The 14473-nt window shown below is 39.4% G+C and overlaps 1 protein-coding gene and 1 long non-coding RNA gene across 3 annotated transcripts in view; one reads left to right on the forward strand and one right to left on the reverse strand.

Annotated features, from left to right (window-relative positions):
- The window catches only part of LOC309529748, a 537650-nt gene that overhangs the window by 147807 nt on the left and 375370 nt on the right, over window positions 1-14473 (reverse strand). The window lies entirely within an intron of this gene.
- FANCL (FA complementation group L) overlaps window positions 1-14473 on the forward strand; it is a 46198-nt gene that overhangs the window by 27479 nt on the left and 4246 nt on the right. For both annotated transcript variants that reach the window (XM_082217822.1, XM_082217823.1), the window contains 3 exons: window positions 2724-2792; window positions 13065-13215; window positions 13993-14076. In XM_082217822.1, coding sequence (XP_082073948.1) covers window positions 2724-2792; window positions 13065-13215; window positions 13993-14076 — 304 coding nt within the window. The remainder of the gene's footprint in view (window positions 1-2723; window positions 2793-13064; window positions 13216-13992; window positions 14077-14473) is intronic.

Consider the following 14473-nt stretch of genomic DNA (forward strand, 5'->3'; position numbering starts at 1 on the left):
TTTAATTGATTGTGTGGACTCCAAATTGGTATAACTCAGAAAAATGGATTAGCTCCTCAGTGGAAACTAGACCATAAAAAGGAGGGCTGGGATCTGGAGAAAGAAGTATCCTATAGGTAACTCCCTGTCACCTTACCAAAGTTAGAAAATTGCTATTGATGCAACTGTATTGGGTTTATTATTCTGGGTAGCAATTCAGCAAAGAGGTATTGACATGTTTGAATTGTTGGGACTGGGGGCTCTGCTTAAACTCTGTTTTTAGGAGGCTACATGATTTGGCTACACGATTTGCTACCAAGAATGGAAGTCAGGGTGGAGGGCTTGTGGGCCCTTTTCCTCCTCTAATTCAAGCGCTGGTTGTAGGCACTGCATTATTTTAATAGACACTATATGAATGCCTTGAAAAAGGACTATTGACCAGTAATATTTGTTGAAAATGTCCATGCTATTTTAATATCTACTACAAAATAATATGTTACTATATGTAACAATCCAGGTTTTATTGAAGACTACAGTGAACTCTTCCCCCGCCCCCAATTCAGATCCACGTTATTGTGACTTGGTTTCGTTTTCTGAGTCCATCATTATGGCAATAAGCTAAAAACATAAATAGAACTCATATTCTTAAAAGCATAGGGCAAACCCACACCTTTCTTGATAAGTGAGAGTGGTGTAGTCAATCCTGTAAAAGGAAAGCAGAATGTTAACTGACAGTGGGTTCTTTAAACTCAGAAGAATGATTGTGTTAGTTTCTTGGGCAATTCATTGTATTTTGTCTTTAAAAGGCTGAGAATAAATGCAGATGTGCTTGAGCATGGGGTTGTGTGTGTTAGTAGGTATAAAACACATTTTAAACGATTTAGTTCTTCCATAAATGTATCAAAATTGCAGGCATATGATGTTTAGAAAATCTGGAGTACTTAAGCATACAGTAAGGAGTACTTGTCTCTTGCACAACTGCAGTCCTAACCACAGGGTGTAAATCTCACTGATCATCTCAGTAAACATGCCAAGAATCACATACTTACTGTTATTCCCTTTTCCCTTCCATTGTGTGATGTTTTGAGAAAAGTATACCTAACTGGTACAGAGTCTAGACTAATTTTCACACTGACTCTTTTCTATTCTATCCTAATATATTTTCTCTCTAATGCAGTAAAGGCTGAAAAGCTAATAGTCTGCACATCTCAACCCAAACTGTCCTCTATGGCCAATCATTTGTCAGGAAGTGGGATGACTTAACCCAACACCTACTGTCCTACAGATAAGGTGTGTGGCAGAAGAAAATCGTGCATGCCTTCCCTTCTCCAGCTGTATTTCCCTAACCACTCCCTCTTCATTTTGTGACTTGTTCAAAAGTCATTAGTGTAACTGACTGAAAAGAGCATGATAAACTGACAAAGCATAAGAGCTTTTGCAAGCCATAAAAGTTTCCTTTAAAAATGGAAAGTACAGCAGGGGACATGAACCATGGTAGGTGTAATAAAATATAAGTGTAAATTTGAATACCAAGTAGCCAGAGAAATAAAAATAAATGTAAGTGTAGCATAGGTGAGGAGCAGGTGTGAGAATCAGTGAGAGATTACCAGAAGCGGATATAAAGTTATAGAGAAGCTAAACGTCATTACCATAAAAGCCAATTGGATGTGGTCTACTACTGAATTAAGTTTAGCAGGGACCATAGTATTAGAAAACAAAGTAGAAGGATAATACATTCAGAGTAGTAGGTGGCAAGTATCCAGGATTAATGTTGGGTAGATTCATTTGGGAAGGTTTAAGTTGTATTTATATTTAACCTCACTTCCTCTTAACACCTCAAATGTTCGTGTTCTGCCTTTTAATCAAGAATTTTATGAAGGTGGATTAGGGGAAAGGTAGTGGTCTTTTCATCAGCGCTTCTCTTTCAGTTTCAGCCAAACTTGGTTTTCTACATTGTGTTCAGTTGCATGTACAAGTCCATCTTATATCAGTAGGACTTGCATTATATAAATATGTATGTATGTACAGTTTGTGTGAGCACTGAAATAAGTGGAAATTGGAGCATTAACTTCAGTTATGCTGGATCAGTCACCTCTTGTTTTCTTCCCACATGTTCCAGAAAACTTTAGTTATGCATATAGCAGTGTGGTTAGGTTTATTAAGTTTAAAACTCATCTTGGGGCTCAACTTGTGACAGGTGGCCAGGAGATTTTTGTGACAAGAAAATGCCCTACTTTGTCTTTGCATATATAGAAAGAGATTGTGTAGCATATTATATATAGGATGCACATAAGGCAGAAAGGTTTTTTCCTGTTAATATTATGTGCTTCCCAAAAAGGTCTGCTTTCAAACCTCAGAATACCTGGTTTATTCAAATTTTATTTACTCTCAGGGGTGGCCCATGTCTGCGATGCCCCTGCTGAAGCCTTTCATTGGGGTTATGCAGCTTCGGTTTCCAGATTCTGGTGAAATCTTGCAATAATCCTGTGAGATTTCACTGGAAGCCACTGCAACTGTTTCTCCAGCAGGGGGAGCACACCTGTGTGGAGCCTCTTGGATTCTGCTGCCTGAGGTGGCTGCCTCACTCTGTCTCATGGATGGGCTAGCCCTGTTTACCTTTGTGTTCAACTTTGGATTTATTTAAACTAACCTCAGCTAAGTGTATGCTTACATTGCAATAAAAATATATATAATAAATCACTCATAAGGTGTAAAAATGTTGAACTTCCACACTTCTGTCTCAGTATCCCACAGAACCACCAGATTGCGTTGTGGACTTACCAGTTCAGTTCTCTGTCTCCTGGATTCCAGAGGTAGGCAGCCTTCCTTCTTTTCTCCGGTTGTTAACGAACTTACCTGCTGAGAGCCAGTGTGTTGTAATGGTTAAGAGCAGTAGACTCGTAATCTGGGTAACCGGGTTCGCGTCTCCGCTCCTCCACATGCAGCTGCTGGGTGACCTTGGGCCAGTCACACTTCTCTGAAGTCTCTCAGCCCCACTCACCTCACAGAGTGTTTGTTGTGGGGGAGGAAGGGAAAGGAGAATGTTAGCCGCTTTGAGACTCCTTAAAGGGAGTGAAAGGTAGGATATCAAATCCAATCCAAACTACTTAGCCTTCTGCAAGGACCTTGTCTAACATAAACTTAAGCTCTCTTCCTTTTGTTCCGTTTATGTGGAAAAAAATAACATAATGAACATTTTATATTCTATGTAATCAACTTGAGGTTATGTGTGATTAAGCAGTATATAAATCCTGTTACATAAATAAATAAACTTAGTTGTGTATTTAGTATTAATAGGACAAAATCCAGAGAGTCAGTGGTCAATTTTTCTGCACTTCATAACAACAACTATTATTATTATTATTATTATTATTATTATTATTATTATTATACCCCAACCATCTGACTGGGTTGCCCCAGCCACTCTGGGCAGCTTCCAATGAAGCATAAAGGAAAACACGAAAACATCAAAGAATGAAAGCTTCCCAATACAGAGCTGTGCACCTGGCCCTTTAGTGGCACAGTTACCTCATTCTGGACCCGGGAGTCCCCACATACTGTTTCTGTCCAGAATGGGGTATCTTCTGTCTACTTGGGACTCAACCTCTATCCGTTAACCACCATTCATCCAGTGGGAAGTCAGAGCTGTTTGATATGTAATGAAGCTCAGCTGCCCAAAGAAAAGTCTTCAAATTCCATTGGCTGGCCCAAGATCCTTGCATGTCAGGCTGTAGACGATGAATATTATTATTGCTATTATTTTAATTTAAATAGCTTCCTATCAATAAATATTCCCTGGGTGACTTCCAACTAAACAATATATAATATGCAAAGCAAACAATGAAAGACAATGAGAAAAATTATGTGCAACAGACAGTCATTATTTAACTGAATATACTGTTTAAATTATTCACATCACAACTCTGATATACACTCTCCCCCCCCCCTCTGCACTGCTGTCCTATGCCATTTGGGACACGTGGGGGAACAAAAGACTGCAATATCAGGGAAATGGAGGTGACGCAAAGAATACGAAGAGTTGAAATGCTACCAATTACCTTCTCCAACAAGAGGAGGAGAATGAGCAATTTCCTTGAGACTCATGGTGACTCAAAGGTTGAGGGATCAGACTGGATACTGAGCCTTCCGTAGTGGCTAAGCACCCTCCTCGGACACTACTTTCAGTAATTGAAAAGCAGATTATGTTTCGTACAGAGAAATTACTATGGTGAGGGGACCAAAGGCATGCAGCCCTTCATAGGTCACCCTTGAGCCCCAAACTGTGTGGTTCCAGGCAGGCAACCAGGTTCTTTAGAAATTAGAACTCTTCAAAAGTGAGGAAAGGTCAAAAAATCACCAGGAAATAAAACATGAAGGGTCATATTCCTGTAAGATCCCTGAGTAACCCAGGAAAAACAAACATGGAGCATGGAGAATAGTCAAAGGCTCAAGGGGGGGGGGAGAGAGAGAGAGAGAGAGAGAGAGGGTAGGGTGACTAGCTGGGGTTGAAGCAACCGGTCCTGGAGATGAAGTTTGAAAACATTGCATTTCCAGGCAGATTGAAGAGCATATCTTGAGAACAAGCACTTAAGTCAGTTACCTAAGGGGAAGGGTTATATGAAACAAAGGGGAAATGGGCAGTATCCAGCAGAAGGAAAGCATTACAAGACATGCTGAATGAGTGTAGATATGATGATACAAGTTTCCCACCATAGGATGCAGAGGGTAATCTTAGGATGGAGCAGTGAGGGGTCCTTTGTCTAGATCGGGGATAAGGAGCCTGGAAAATGGGGATAAGAAGCTCCAGCCAACATACATACATATATTCAGACATAATTTTATATGCATCCCACCTTTCCACAGTTCAACCCATTCACAAGGCAGCTTACAGCATGAAAAAACATGTTACAAAAGTAGTCACAAATAAGATATGATATGGGAAAGCTAAACGAAAAAGACATAGCTCAGTAGATGAGTGTGTGATTTGAATGCAAAAAGTCCCAGGTTCAGTCTCTGGAATCTCCAGGTGGGACTGGGAAGACCCCTGTCTGAAATCCTAGAGAGCTGTTGCCAGCCAGTGTAGACAATATGAGCTAAATAGTAGATTCAGTATAAGGCAGTTTGATGTTTCTAATAGTAAAATGACCATCATAATGCATTAGAATACAGCATACAGAAATCACCTTGGGCTTAGGACTGCATAGCTTTTGTGAATTCAGACTGAAAGATAAATCAAATAATTGTCATTTCCATACTTTTCTATTTCTGTCGTGGTGGATTGCCAGCCTCCCTGAGAAATCCACTCTTTTTCTTTCTTAGGTGCAAGTGCAACACACTGACTGATACTAAAATGTTATCCCATGAGCAGCAATCTAATGTGAATTCCCAAATATTTTGATGTCTAAAGGTGCTGAAAATCTTGAATTTGAATTCAATATAATTCTTTATATGGGGAGCTGGTATTTATGATGGCTATAAATACTACACTCTAACCCAGTAAAAAATATTGTTACTAGGAATCATTTCATTCCTGTTAGATATAGAAACTTGAGTACCATATATGATTTGTATAGAATTAATAGTTTGTCCTGTTCATGGGATGCCCCCCTCTGGTAAGAATGCAAAATACTTAATTTTCTAAAGGTTTCTCACATTGAAAACATTATTTTGCTTATTTTTTTAATGTACTGCTGTCAGAGAACATGGTGCTTTACAGAGCAGCATAAACTCTGTCATGCATGGCTGTGTGGTTTGTGAAAGTTCAGGGTGCACGAATTTGGAGAAGTATTACAAAAGGCCTGAAAAAAGCATCCATATTCAGTATCCTCCTGCAAATTCCCCAGATGGCATTATGGGCACCATAGGTTATCTTATCAAGGGTGTGCAACTCTTTCATAATTTGAGGCATCTGTATTGTTCAGTGTTTTAGACAATGAGCCCTTCTCACATCCATGATATTCGATTGCATCCCTCCTTCTCTTTCCATATTTTTCTTCTTCCCAAAAGTCAGTATTCTGTGGCTACTGAACATGCTCTGTCCTCACTAAGACAGGGGTTTTTTTTTGTTTTGTTTTTTTTTTCATTTTTGTACTTTTACAAATCTTGGTGCTTTCCCGACCTGCTGATATTTCTGTCTCACGTGTGAGCTGTGCAGTCAGACAACCAGTCTACATATTGTTTTTCATTACTCACAAAGAGAGAGAAGTCTTTTGAAACCATCAGCCAGGACATTAAGACTCAAGAGATAAGTCCCGTTATGCTTACAATTCTATTTTGGAATATCAGATTTGTAAAGTGTTGCATTGATTGCCTCAGTGCCTTTGACATATGCTGTGTCAGGAAGATTTGGGCACCGCAATGTAGGACAGAGTCTCCAACAAAAATGTGCTCTCCCAAGCCCACATTCCCAGCATGTTTGCACTCCGTCTCAGTGATGTCTGCACTGGCTTTGTCATGTCCACAGAATGGAAGATGGCAAGATCCCCAAGGACGTGCTCTACGGGGAGCTGGCTTTAGGTCTGTTGGCAGATCAACTCTGTTTTACAAAGATGTCTGCAAATATGACATGAAGGCTAGCAACGTCAGCCCGGTTGTGTGGGAATACCTTGCAGACAACCACAAGGCCTGGAGAAAGACAGTCGGGCCGTGCATCCAGAGGGGGAATGCCATCTGGGAGGAGTGCAGAGAGAGGAAATGTCTGCCCCAGCTGCAACAAAATATGCCTCTCCCGTATCGGTCTCTACAGCCACAGCAGACACGGCAAGCTTCCAACAGTTTGACTTCACCCTCAAAGAAACACTCTTCCATTGTCTCCCAAGACAGACAAATGCCAACCAAACAACTGTACTGAAAACATTAAACTGCCAGATTTTTATGGTAATGCAAACTGCGTCTGCATAAGAAAACTGCAAATGATTTTTTTTCCTTGTCCAATATTATTCACAAGTACAAATAGTTGAAGTTGCCCCTTGATTCTAAATATCCAGGATGATGGTTACTTAACTGTTTTCTCTCTCTTTGTGCGCAATGGAAAATGGAAAACAATATGTAGACTGGTTGCCTCTTGTTCTAGATATTTTGGGTATTCAGCATGCATGTGCTAGTTCTTGATAGGTATTTACTTCTTACATCTGTAGGTCACCTTAATGAAAACATTGACAAGACCCTTAACTCAAACAGTGCAAGTGTCACTGTTAGAATACCAGCACACTCTTGTTAAAGGGAATGTAAATAGATTTCAGGTACCATAATTGATTTCCCCCACTAACAGCTGTTTCCTATTTCATCTTCTAGTACTTTTGGACTTTAAGCTTGATGGTTGTCCCCCCCCTCTTTTTTATATAATAATAGACATGGCTTTATGGCATCTGTATTAAAAATGGGTAATTTTCCTTATGGTCCCTGTCTTCCTGCTGGGTTGATAATGTTTTGATGTATTTTTCTTGTGCTCTGATGAGAGGTCTGCTGCTGCTGCTCTGACATATTCATTTGGATGAATAATTATAACGTGCACAATGTCAAGCTGAAGATGGTAGGGTTTTGTGCGTCATGACAAGCCTAGTAGCCAGTGCAGGTGTCTCACAGCATGATCAGTAGCAGCCAGTGTATTCTGGCTCAGAGGAGACATTTTAGAATAGTCAGAAATCAGCACCAAGGGCAAGGCGGCTGCCATTGTTTCATGTGCCAAATAAACCAAGAGCTTCCCAATGACAAGTGCGAGTACATCTACTTACTTCAGATACATACTTTATTTTTTTTCTAATTAGCCTGATAAATTTGCTCTCTACTCAGTTTTTGCCAAAATATTCAGTTAAATGCATATATTATTCAAGGGACCTTATATTAAAGCCCTCCCTTTTCCTCTGAATTTTTAGTTAAAGTACATATCCAGTAAAATATGCGATGTAGGATCTTCAAAATAAGCCTGGTGTATTTCTAGCTTCTATTGCTAAGCCTGCAATGGAATTGTGGAATATTGAATCAATAAAACACACAAAGGCTTGGATGGTTGACAAGGGGAGTTTTTTAAAGATTTCAGATCTGATGTTTTTTTTTTCTTTCACTGGTTGATATATCGGAAGAATCGGGAGGGGTACTGAAGAGGGGGTTCAGCTTGAGTAAATGACAAATGGAAACCATTTTCCAGGCAAATCTGAAAGAATCATAAATTACTAGGAGAAGAGACCTAGCGGGTCATCCAATCCATACCCCTGCTGTGTCAGAACCTGTTCACTGCAGTGCATTTTTCTCATGTTTTTGTCTTAATCCTCCAATCAATGTAGTGGATATTGCCTAGCCTAGCAAGTCTTTCCCTCCATTATTTAGTTGAAAGAAATTTAAATTTCTTCTTAAGTTTTAATCATGAACACTTTCTCTTAAGTTCTGTAATTGGGAATCCAGAAGACGTATTGCAAATCACTGAAGCATCTAAAATCTGTGTATTTGTGTTGCAAGATGCAGTTTGAAACTTGCAGATGAATGTTGCCAGGATGAACAACTGCATCCCTTAAGCCATAACAGGTTTTTTTTTTGGGGGGGGGGGAACCTTGAGGAAGCAAGAGGGAGAGAGCAAAAACTTTAGACACTCTGCTACATCATTTCCTCTAAATAGTGAATTCAATTATTAGTCTAGTAAGTGATCAGTTTGGAAGCAAACTGTGTGCTTCGGGTACTTGCTATGAATGCAGAAGTAAATAAGATTGTAAATGAAAAGAAAATGAATTTTTAAAAGACCCCAAAAGCTACCTGACAAAAAGAGGCGTGGGAGACACTCTAAAGATACCAGGTCGGAGGGAGACTTGAGTTGATTGATTGTCTGTAGTTGAGGTAAGGAATGCAAGAAAGTCTATTGAAAAACACCTCTCCCTGCCCCTCAAAAGGAGGACAGTATCCTGAAGTGGGTTAAGCGTTGGGGAGGATGCATGCCATGAGATTCAAAAACAAAATAAATGCCCCTTTTCACTGTCCTTCAATGTTTTCTTTTTCTCTTTCTCCATCTTTTTCTACTCACACTTCCAGTGGTGTGGGGCTGGCAATCTTCTAGCGCTATATAGCACAGCAGGAGTACAAGAAAAGTGTGAGGAGGTGGTCACACATTTGAACTTCTCTGCAGACAACTGCACAGAACATCTAGTTGCTTCAGGTAGAAAACCTGGGGTTGGAACAGGGCTAAAAGTGCTTTACATGTGAGTAACATGTGGATAGCGCTAATTTCTAAATACGGGTATTTATTGAATCTCTCTCTGTGTGTGGAAAGAGCCAGATACTTAGTATCTTTCAAGAGTTTTATTTTACCACCATGATCTGAGCCCAGCATTGGCCATCTGCCTATCACTTTGCCTTCCTCCACCTTGTAAGACAGCAGCACTCTTTAACTGTTAGTTGTCTTGGGACAGAAGAGATTAAGGTATGAATATACTCTGGCTTCTAGCGCCGGTGAGGTCACCAGGAGCCAGTGGGAGATTGCACTTCCTGGCCCCATCAACTGTGTAGTGAAGGAGCAGCTGCTCCAGTGCTTGCTTATAAAATATTAGGTGCCTTATAATTGTAATCATTATTATACTGCTTTATACTTTTAAGGGGGGAAAAAATCAAACCAGTTTACAACACATTAAAACATCAAATAAAACAATCCCAAATCACTGAAAAAAGTCAAACATAAAGTACACATTCAAAGCAACATAATTAACAGAAAACTAATTGTCTTAAAGATTTCAAATAAGTGTTAAATAAGAAAAAATTGAAAGTGAAATGGTGCAGTTCGCTTTTCTTGCTCAGTTCCTGTTTGCACTGGCTCAGCTACTCCTAAACCGAACATGATCCTTAAGCATGCCAATATTTCAACAGATGCCAGGATTGGAGAGCCAAATCCAACACCCAACACCCCACCCCTCTGTTCTGAACACAGCAGAGGTGCAAAGAGCTTCTGTCTTTTGAGTGATGGTGGCTGATACAGATGCCCTTTCCCCGGGCACCAATGACACACCCTCAAATTTCCAAATTTGCCTTCTGGTTCCTAAAAGGCTCCATCTTACAGTACCCCGGAGATGGTGATGAAGGACAGGCAGATGTATATTTCGAAGTTAAAATGCTTGCTTCCCTGTGCTAATAGAGGGCTGGGGGAAAATAAAAATGGGATGTGCTTTTCTTTCAAACTCTCCAGGAACGTCTGTCAGTCCCAAACAGCGCTACAGTCTGGAGCCCTCGAAAGAGCGCTCTTGTTGGGGGGCTGGAGATAATTAACAACGTTTTGTTGTGGGTCCTTGCTTGTTCATATTCTTTTTAAAAAAAAATGCAACTAAATTCCCCCCCATTTATTTTGTATAAGTCAGCTTTATTTGCAGGTATAATAATAAATCAGTTGGTGGAATCCAAAGATGACATTCTGTATGCAGAATACATCATCTGCTCCTGGAAAGGCTTTTAAGTTGCACTAGATCATTTTGTGAGAAAAGAGAAACTAAATTCTGTTGGATGTTTGGGAATTGGTAGCATTAGTTTCCTTTGGCTTGTACTATTGGGACTTGCTCTGTGCTGCTTGTCATTTTTAATACTGTATTTGGTGATTGGTCATTAGCATTGCATTTGAAAGGGTCTGGGAGAATGTGATGGTAACAACCAATACCAAGATGAAGGTCTACCAGGCTGGCATGTTGAGCTTTATGGAAGTGAGAGATGGGCAGTGAGAGATGTTGAGCATCACATTGCAAGACAGAGTCTCAAACAAAGATGAGCTCTCTCAAGCCCGCATCCCCAGCATATTCACACTTCTTTCCCAGCGACGTTTACAAAGGCTGGATCAGGTCCACAGAATGGAAGCTGGCAGGATCCCCAATGACATGATTTCTGTGGAGCTGGCTTCATGCACCAGGCCTGTTGTCTGACTAACTCTGCATTACAAAGATGTCTGCAAATGGGACATGAAGGCTAGCAACATTACCCCCCCCCTTGTGGGAATCCCTTGCAGATGACCACAGCACCTGGAGACAATCAGTCAGGTCATGCATCTACAGTAGTGACCAGATGAGGAATGACCACTGGCTTGTGCATCTGCGCAACCGCATACTTTCATCTGCCCCAGCTGCAACAAAACATCTCTCTCCGCTACTGGTCTCTACAGCCACAGCAGGAGCTGTAACTCTCCAACAGTTTGACTTAACCCTCGAAGGCACACACTTCCATTGTCTCTTGAGACAAATCAATGCCATCCGGTGGCTCATACCAGAGTTTCACTGTAACTTGTCCATCTAAAATCACGAAGCAGCAGAGTCACTCTTTATTCCTTTACCAAGTATCTTGTCACAGATAAAAATGGAATCCATGCAAATTGCTTAAAGGGGAAATGTTCAGAAATAAACTGGTTGAAGTATAAAATGGATGATAAATCCTTCCATGATTTGCATGACAAAGTAATGCAGCTGATTTTCAGATAGAGATTTAGATATGCATATGGAAAGTCAGTTGGCAACATCAATGAAGCATGCAAATAAGATCAGATGAGCAGATCACTTTAAGAAAAGATTTGGCCACCTTTTAAGGAACATCATCGAAAAATTGCAATTAGTATTAAAATTAATTGGATTTCAAAATGTATCTGTGGATTCTAATCCCTTGATGTTTCTTTATTTCTACTGGAAACCCTTTGAATTCCCTAAAGATAAAGATAAAAATGATTATTAGAGGATTTATCTGTATGTGATGTAGGGAAATGTGAAAAATCAAAATGGAAAGCATCTGTTGCAAGTACCAGAAAATTATGCTATTAATTTAAGTGTCATCAGAGCACAAAAGATCACATTCCAAGACAGTGTGAAAATTATTAAAATACTGGAAATAATAGTACTTAAGATGAAGATATTATGCTCTAAGATCTGGTTAAGTGACTGACACTATTATATCACTTCAGGTATTATAAAAGTAACAAAATGCTTTTAAAGATAATAAGCGTTACATTTTGAGATTGGCAGTATTCACACTTTTCTGCTTAAGTGCTTTCTCACTTTAATATAATTTAATAACAGTAGGGGGAAAATCCAACATTTTCTTTCTCAAGCTCTGCCCTTCCTTTTTTCAATATTTTTCAAGTAACAACAAAAAACGGCATCTAAGCAATTTTTGCAACACCCAAAACTTCATTTTTGCCTTTTGACACTTTGGCTAAAAGACCCATATTTGTTCTTTACTCTTAGAAGATATAATTTCAGTTCATGGTGCTTTAGAATTGAATACTACATAACTCTGTTAAAAATAATAATACCACACACCTACAATACCTTGCTGCTGTACTGTAATGAAATTTATATATACATGTATAAACTCTGACATTATACAATTTGGTGATATACGGGCTCTGCCAGATGTCCCTCCTAATTTTGCCAAAAGGACCCTGGGGTCTCCCAGAGTCTAATTTAAAAGTGTGTTAAATGTAACAGGAGAGCAACCACACAAGTTTCTCTCTCTCTCTTCCTGCTGAAATGTGAGTCAGCAGTTGGTTCTTAGCACACATTTTAGTTAGTCCCCCCCCCCAATCCCCCATTATTGGCAGAAGATTATACTGGATACAGTTGTAACGGGATTCCTTTAATTGCAGCATATTTCTAGGCTTCCTGGTATTCTAAATCACTTGATGTTAATTGTGTTGTGCTGTATGTGTTAGAGGCCTTGCAATGCAAACCTGATGTTCTCAGAGGTAAAGATCAGATATTCTTGGTGCTTGTTTTTTTATTGACCACTGAATCCATTTGTTATGAGTTAAAAATGAATTTTAAAAATAGCTTTGAGAAATAAGCCATGTTTCCCCTGCTTTCAGCATGGAATACTTTGCATTGGATCCCCCCCTTTTTTTAAATAGTTTGAAAGGTGACTCATAGCATAGCTCAAAAATGCAGGATTTGTGTGGCCTGTTCAAAACTCTAAAGTGTTTTGGGGGAAATTCCAGTCTTCCCCCCCCCCCCCGCCACATATTTTACTGTTGGATGTATGCTAGACTTTAAAATGTTGGAACAGGCTGTTATTAAAAAGCTATTCTGTATTGCTGTTGGTAAAGTGCCATCTATAAAATTTGTTACAATTTCCTTCTCTCTCAGAGCTCCTTATTAAGCATTCACAGTCAGTTCTTGGCAGCATTAGAGTCATTGAAGGAGTTTTGGAATGCTCTAGATGAAATTGATGAGAAGACCTGGGTACTTGAGCCAGAAAAACCCACACGGAGTGCCACAATGCGAAGGATTGCCGTTGGTAAGAATAAAAAGGACAACTCCATGTTGACTTCAGGTTAATGGAGATCACAGAAACGGAAATGCAAGACGTTTAAAATTATTAGTTTTCATGTGAAAATGTGGCTTTAAAACAGAACACATTGATTAATATCAGCTATTAAATCTGACATCGTTTCACGAACAGCGCAGTATCAAATCACAATGTGTCAGAATTTAGATTGCAAGTTCCTCGACTAACTTTCAAGTCCCATAGAATTCAGTAGGATTAAAGCATAACCATCCCTTGGTGTTTAGATGGTGCATGCAAATGTCACAGCAAGTGCTGTCACAGAAGACTCGTTGCTTGCCTCTTTCAAGATTCTACCTGCCTTCCATAGCTTTTGTGGACATGTGAATTAAAAAGTATTTAACTTTTTAAAAAATTGCACCTGCTATTTGAATAATTTGGTGGTATTTTAATTGATTAAAAGTAGTTTTAATCGATACCTCTGACCAATGAAGCAACTAGCTAATGTAAGCCTAATGAATAAAAAAAAAATCTAAATAAGAAATGGGAAAGCAAAGCATGTGAAATGGATAAAACAATTTGAAGCTAGTAACTTTCGTAGTAGCAAATGTTAAAACTGAAGAAAAGGTCTGATGTATTGTTTTTAGAAATGACCAGCACCATGTTTGGGACTCAAAGCCTAAATTAAGATTGCTCTTGCAGATTCCTTTTGTGTGTGTGTGAAGTTTAGTTGAGTAAGGATGAAACTATATGTAGTTATAGCTCTGTTCATCTGCATGTCTGTTCCAGGAAACAACATTTCAATTAATATAGAGGTAGATCCCCGACACCCCACCATGCTTCCTGAGTGTTACTTTCTTGGAGCAGACCACGGTAGGATGACTCCTATTTAAAAATCCATTTTGTCAATCATAATAGCTTTTCTGTTGCAGTGTATATCACTTTATGCTTACCGCAGGTTAACTTTATACTAAATTGAGTCTACTTGTTTCAGGCAGACCAAACTAGAATCACACCATTGACCTTAATTTTTTGAAAATTGTGTGTGCGTGTGTTGCTCGGAAAAACGTTGAAGATTCAATACATTACAAAACAATTTTGCACTGTTTAATATATTGCCAGCCTGTTCTATAAGATGAATTTAGCTGCAGTGCTACAGAAAGCTATACTGCGCCCCATGTCTTTCTTGGTGGGCTGCATGTCAGTTCTCAATCCATTGAAAAAAGCTGCAGTAAAAGCCTGGGAACTAAGGTTTGGCCAAAGGCAGATG

This window comes from Podarcis vaucheri (assembly GCF_965113315.1).
Source record: "Podarcis vaucheri genome assembly, chromosome: 3".
NCBI lineage: Eukaryota > Metazoa > Chordata > Lepidosauria > Squamata > Lacertidae > Podarcis > Podarcis vaucheri.